The sequence below is a fragment of the Parambassis ranga genome, chromosome 7, assembly GCF_900634625.1.
Source record: "Parambassis ranga chromosome 7, fParRan2.1, whole genome shotgun sequence".
Lineage (NCBI taxonomy): Eukaryota > Metazoa > Chordata > Actinopteri > Ambassidae > Parambassis > Parambassis ranga.
The window spans coordinates 3,191,864-3,198,729 of NC_041028.1; the positions used below are offsets into that span (position 1 = coordinate 3,191,864).

At 44.1% G+C, this 6,866-nt stretch overlaps 1 protein-coding gene across 3 annotated transcripts; it reads left to right on the forward strand.

The window, feature by feature from the left end:
* Positions 1-573: 573 nt before the first annotated feature.
* On the forward strand, positions 574-3,818 carry LOC114437974 (isocitrate dehydrogenase [NAD] subunit gamma, mitochondrial-like). 3 transcript variants are annotated; one of them, XM_028408960.1, is made up of 12 exons: positions 574-697; positions 1,077-1,121; positions 1,342-1,347; positions 1,464-1,561; positions 1,656-1,771; positions 1,848-1,908; positions 1,994-2,126; positions 2,750-2,883; positions 2,966-3,068; positions 3,176-3,322; positions 3,398-3,553; positions 3,648-3,818. In XM_028408960.1, the coding sequence occupies exons 1-12, from the start codon at positions 629-631 to the stop codon at positions 3,747-3,749; spliced, it is 1,170 nt and encodes a 389-aa protein (XP_028264761.1). In that variant the 5' UTR covers positions 574-628; the 3' UTR covers positions 3,750-3,818. The 3 variants fall into 3 exon arrangements, with proteins under 3 accessions (XP_028264761.1, XP_028264762.1, XP_028264763.1); XM_028408961.1 differs by lacking the exon at positions 1,342-1,347; XM_028408962.1 differs by lacking the exons at positions 574-697; positions 1,077-1,121; positions 1,342-1,347 and having other exon boundaries at positions 1,483-1,544.
* The last annotated feature ends 3,048 nt before the right edge of the window (positions 3,819-6,866 follow it).

The window sequence follows — 6,866 nt, forward strand, 5'->3', positions numbered from 1 at the left end:
GAAGAATAAAGTACAAATAACTACAAAAAATAACCATAAAATCTGTGCAAAATGACCACAGATTATTGCCAAATACACAAACTGATGCAGAATAAAGCGACGTGTTATGAAGTGGTGCATTGCTCACTAAACACAAAGCGACAAAAAAATACCTGCACAGGAAAACGTAAGTGATGCAATAATTATGGTTGCACCCACCACAAAGTACATAAACAATTACAAACTACAAAAAAGACTGCAAACAACAACAAAAACATATAAACAACCACAGACATCATGTAAACAAAGGGTAACTCAGAACATCCACAAATAAAACAAAGCACACACAAGACAGAAAACAACCACAAAGTGCTGCAACTACAAAATAAAAATAAAAAACTACAAACATGATGGAATGTCAACAACACATGGTTCCGTGTGTGTTTGTCTTCTCCACGTGTCTGACGGGATTAAAAGCAAATCTGCATTCAGAAAATAAACAAATATTAACATTAGTGTCACCGTGTGTGTGTGTGTGTTTGTGTGTGTGTGTGTGTGAGAGAGAGAGAGAGATCACTGTACGTGTGGGATTAGCGGTGAGCGCGCAGCTCGCCCCCGTCTCCTCCATCTCTCCGCGGTGAGAGTGATCATGACAGCCCGCTCCGTGCGCTCTCTGTCCGGAGCTCTGAAGCCGCTGTTCAGCCACCGGTTGCTGAAGGTAGGAGCAGTTTCATTCACGTAAAGTTATAGTAACTGTTGAACAGACTGTGTTTGGTCACGTAAAGGAGTTTTTATGGGTTAGTTTAGCATCGCTGAGGTTAGCTAAGCAGATTAAAGGCTGGTTAGTTCGTTAGCTAAACTAAGCTAACGTTAGCTGGTCACTGACGCTGTCCGTTCAGCACCACCTTCTCTTCTGATTGAGCCGCTTTCATCACGTGATACGAGGCTGTAAATGTAAACTGGACTCATGGATTATTCAGAGATGACACTAAAGAGTTTCCTTTTACACTTTACATGTAGCGTTGAATCAGTTTTTTCTTACTAATCTTATCAGATGTTGACTTTAATGTTTGTTGTTGTTTTCTTTGTCTCCTCAGGTTTATGGTGCAGCTACATGTCAGAGACACAAGTCCTCATACACTGTGAGTTCTCTGATTAAAGAGTATCTATCAGGGGAATTCAGTCCAGGAGCTCCATCATGTTAAGATCTGGACCTTCCTGGTCTGATGGCCCCTCAGTGACAAACCTTCAGGCATTCCCTAACCTGTCAATAATGAAAATGTGTTGTTCTGTCTCTCGTCCTCCTCGTTTTGTCTGACTAACCCCTTCTGTTTTCTCTCCTCTGTTCTGATTCCTCACAAGACCATAGTGAGTATGAGTGCCTACACCTCACGTGTTTAGAAGAACAGCCGTGTGTCTAGCACAGTCTTTGCCGTGGTTTTGGCAGGATTGCATCCACAGTGTGTGTGTTTGTGTATTTACAGCCTCCTCCTGCACAGTATGGAGGCCGACACACGGTGACTCTGATTCCTGGAGACGGCATCGGACCAGAGCTGGCCAAGCATGTGCGTGAACTATTCCGGTGAGAATCTTACTCTTAGTGTACACACACACACACACACACACACACGTCAGTTAGTCATACTGCAGTCGTCTCCATCTGCGTTTATCATCAGGTTCTGCTGTGTGCCAGTGGACTTTGAAATTGTCACCGTGGACTCGACAATGGAATCAGAAGACGACATCGATAACGCTATAATGGCTATCAGACGCAATGGAGTCGCCCTCAAAGGTAGGCATTTTGAGAATCAAATGAGAAACTCGTACCCAGCTGTATGTATCAATGATGTTAATGTGTTTTTATTAAGGAAATATTGAAACTAACCACAACCTGCCGCCGTCCTATAAGTCCAGAAACAACTTGCTCCGGTGAGTCTGCTCCTTCTCATCTTTCAGATCTTGTTTTAAAGCCACCACAGTAAGAAGGCAAGTTTATCTTTCTTCCTCTGTTCAGCACCTCTCTGGATCTGTACGCCAACGTGATGCACTGCCAGTCACTGCCAGGAGTTCGGACACGGCACAGGAACATCGACATCATGATCATCAGGGAGAACACGGAGGGGGAGTACAGCAGCCTGGAGCATGAGGTGTGTGTAGGTCATTGACAGTAAAAACTATGGACAGAGCTTCCGTGACGTCACCCGTTTGTTTCTGAAGAGTTTTGAGGCTCGGTGGGAGGTTCCGGGACGTGATGACCGCCGCCATGTTGGCAGCGTCACGTCCCCCAAAACTCCAAATATGGACAAAGAGGGGGAGCACGAGCGGGGTTTAGGGGGGCGGGCGATCGTGGAAGCAGGAAACTCACGCTGTGATACGTCAACTGTCTGTCACTCAAGCGGCAACGCCCATAATTATGCGTAATTTTAAGTCAGAATACAATTGAAACGAGTGAGTTGTAAAAAAATTCACCCCCCCTACAATTGACACTAGAAGAGAACCTATCATCTGAGACCAGAGTGGTTTTTTGTACCAGGCTGTAAACATGTTTTTTTCTGCTGTGAAGTCGGCCATTTTAACATGGGAGTCTATGGGAAATTACTCGCTTTTGGAGCCAGCCCCCAGTGGTTGCAGCATGAATTACAAGTTTTGACACTTCCGCATGGGCTTCCACTTTGAGCCCCGAAGGTTGCCGCTTGGTGTGTGTGTGTGTGTGTGTGTGTGTTTTCCAGCAGCACCTGCAGCTCTGTCTAATTAACCTGCCTCTGTGCAGAACGTTCCGGGCGTCGTCGAATGTCTCAAGATCATTACCAGGCCGAAATCTTTACGCATCGCTGACTACGCCTTCAGAACGGCTCGAGAGAAAGGACGCAGACGAGTCACCGCTGTGCACAAAGCAAACATCATGTCAGTGTTTGAGTCCTGGCCTTTGTTACAGCTCTTATTTATTGTTTTAAAACACATTCTTCGTTTTACTTTCCTGGAGCAGGAAGTTGGGTGATGGACTCTTCCTGGAGTGTTGTAAAGAGGTCGCCAGCGGTTACCCTGAAATCACCTTTGACAGCATGATTGTGGACAACACCACTATGCAGGCACGTCCGAACACAACCATGGTCTCTACTACAGTAGAAGGAGGGACGAACGTCTCTCAGCTGTGAACATGTTCTAAGGCCGTTTTGTTTGTTTGTTTGTTTGTCAGCTGGTTTCCAGGCCGCAGCAGTTTGATGTGATGGTCATGCCCAACCTGTATGGTAATGTTGTGAGCAATGTGTGTGCCGGTTTGGTTGGTGGACCAGGCCTGGTGCCAGGAGCCAACTATGGAGTGGACTACGCTCTGTTTGAGACGGTGAGACACAGCAAACTTCCATTTATGATCTGCATTTCATTCGGGTTTCCTCACCGTGTTCTCCTCTTTGTCCAGGGCACCAGGAACACCGGGAAGAGCATAGCTAACCGCAACATAGCCAACCCCACGGCTATGCTGCTGGCCTCCTGCCTGCTGCTGGATCACCTGAAGCTCCACGCCTACGCCCAAATGATCCGCAGAGCCATCCTCTCCACGGTCACTGAGACTCGGGTGCGTCCAACATCTGATTGTTTATCTGAAAGCAGTAGAACGTGACCATGTTGTGGGTCCACGCTGAACTCTTCGCCTCTTTTTTTCTCCCTAGCTGCACACTGCTGACCTGGGAGGCAAGGGCTCCACGTCTGAAGTGGTCCAGTCCATCATGAATGCTGTGCAGAGCACTGGGCCTTACACACTGAGCATCTAGAACACACAGTAGCGACGACAACAGCACAGTAAAATTCTATGCAATTTTATATTGACAGTTGTTTGTAACCCAGACAAACCCAGAGTTTCTTTTTGCTTTGATGGTTTAGTAGCTTCAAAAGCTCCCTGTTTATTTTAAATGTAAAATAGTTCTGTAATATACATTTTATTTGCATATTATGGAACTCACCTGTTCTTTTTGAGTTCTTTTCATGTGTACTAGCTCGGTATCGATCATTGACTGAGAGATATTATTGTATTTATTACAGACTAAGCTAAGCTAGTTAAACACAGCTCTCCTTCTACTGAATGTCTCTGACTGGTACTGTTACCTTTAATAAAGTCTGCTCCCTGTAAATCAGTCTGTGGTCATGTATACTGCACACACTTGTTGTTTTCCTCCTGTAGCTGTCTCAGAGATCAGCACAGTTGGCACCTGTATCAGTGTGACCTTCTTCTCAGAAAACAGAGGCCATCGCTCTGAGGCAGACCTCACCGATTTGGAGACTGGAGTTTAGATCCCTGGTTAGATGTGGTGGAACCACGTCTCACCCATGGTTACAAACTGCTGCAGGATCCACCTCAGAAACTGCAGATTGTCTCCTGCTGTGTTAGGTTTGCCTCAGACTTAACTTTATTGATCCTTTTGGGATGACCCCCTCAGGGACATTAAGTTTCCAGCAGCAGCTTATACAGACAGAACAAAAATGATTAAAATATTCTGCTTAGCTTAGTCTAGTTTAGCTAACTTAACGTAGCTGATTGACTATGGTGATGTTGTATACATGACTGCGTCGTCCAAATGCCTCCAGTCCTTGAACACTGTTTATCACTGTGCCTTGAGGTTTGTGACTGGCTGTACCCGCCTCACCCATCACTGTGAACTGTATGCCAAAGCTGAGTGGCCCTCCCTGAGCACTAGGAGGCACACTCACTGGATGGCATTGATCTATAAAACCCTCCTTGGTTTGGCTCCACCTTATCTGTGTGCTCTTCTCCAGTGAACTACCAGCCACTATGCCCTACGCTCCAGTGGCATTTACCACCTGCAGGTCCCTCATGTGCGGACTGAGCTAGGAAAGCGGGCCTTTAGCTACTCTGCCCCTTCAGCCTGGAATACCCTCCAGACTGATTTAAAAATCTCTGAGCTTATCTCATTTAAAACTTTTAATTCTTTATTACACATTAGGCAAAAAGCATCCATTCATCAGTGCCTGTGTTTTTAAGATATCTTTCTATTGCTGCACTTATTTTCACTGCTCTGTTTTGATCTTGTTTACCAACTTTAAAATGTTGTTATACTGTTCTTGACGTGTGCTGCTGACCTCTTGGCCAGGTCACCCTTGCAAATGAGATCTGGATCTCAATGGGTTTTTACCTGGTTAAATAAAGGTTTAAAAAAAAAAAAAAAAAAAAGCTTAATTTAGCTTAGCTTAGCTTAGGATGCATCATAGCACAGAAACAGCAGTGGTGAAAGTTCTTCTTGTGTCAGTTTGCTAGTTTATTTAAAATGTAGCCAGAGCTTCTTCTTTATTGTAGGCTGGTCAATATTTAGGCAGGTTTAGAAATGACATGAGGTATGAGTAGCTCTCCTTTGGGTTCAGGTTAGACAGGCTTTCATCATGTTGTGATGTATGTGATGTATGTGATCACTGAAAGACTGCAGTAGTTGTTTGTTGCCCAGAAAGACACCTCTGTGTCAGATGGAACCCCCCGGTTCCATCCGGCCCGGCCACCAGGCACTCACTTTCGAGCCCCAACCCCAGGCCTGGCTCCAGGGTGGGGCTCCGGCTGCGCCATACCTGGTGACGTCACAGACCTTGGTATTGTATTCATCATAGGGGGTTTTTGGACCGCTCTTAGTCTGACCCATCACCCAGGACCTGGTTGGCTCAAGACAAGACAGGACAAACCAACAGCACAAGACTTCAATACACAAAGGTCAACACACAGGTGAGAAGAATCAGGGCAGGATGTAAAACAGGAAAACATGACATTAGTAATAATTAAAAAGCAATAAACATGCAGCAAAAATGTTTGGTTTAATCAAAAATATAATGTGTCCCACACGCTTACACGTTTCCTGCCTTAAGAGTTGTTCGAAGTCAGTACAGAGGCCAACATGTGAAGTATGTGCTGTTCAACAGTCCTTCTTCCTGCCTAAAGTATTAATGTGCGTTATAGTGCCACCTCCTGGATGAAAGTATGCTTCTTTTTTTTTTTTTAAATAAATTGATCTTTAACATTTTTTTTATTCTCTCAACATGCTAAGGATTTTACATTTAAAAAATGTTAAAAAATAAAATAAAAAAATAAAATATATTTTTTTTAAATTTGTATCGATATAAAGGCTGTTTTTTTTTATAACATATATAACATGTGTGTTAGTTCTGTTTGTGACTTTTATTTTGCTTTTCTGGGATTCTGGTATCTCCGTGCCCCCTGTGTGTTCTTCTGTGTATTCACACAGAAATCACGATTAATCTAGTAAGTAATTAATAATTATACTAATAGTCTCTGCTTATTGTTTAGTTTAAAACTATATCAGCATGCTCAGCATAACATACATAAAACCAGAGATCACTTCAGCTCAGTGCTCATCTGCTGTTAGCTTTGTGCTACCCTTTCACTGAGTTTTAAGCATATAAGACTTGGACTAGGTTCCTGGGAGGCACCCAGCTGTGTTTCAGTAAACTGATCATGTGATGGATCTCGACAGTGGTCTCCTGTCTGGTGGCAGTGTACGGTGGAGGTAATTTCTCCACCATGCTGTAAGAAGGAATACTCACACTAACACCATGTCCTCCTTGACTCCTCCTTCAATAACCTGAAACAGAAACACAACACATTATTGGCCTTTTAACATAATCAATCAAACAGACGAGGTCCTTTTAATTTAGCTCTATTGATCAGGCTTATTTATAGTGAGAAACAACAAGACAGACATGAGTGATCTGTGGTTATACAGGAACAGCTGAGCAGCGGTTGGTCTCATGTGCGACTGTTCTGTGTGTATGTTTAAGGTCACCCAGCAGGCCCCTCAATAATTACAGGCTTCTCCAAATGAGGAAGTAATTGAGGGGAAACAAACAGATTAATGCACTGTTGGAGCGAGAGA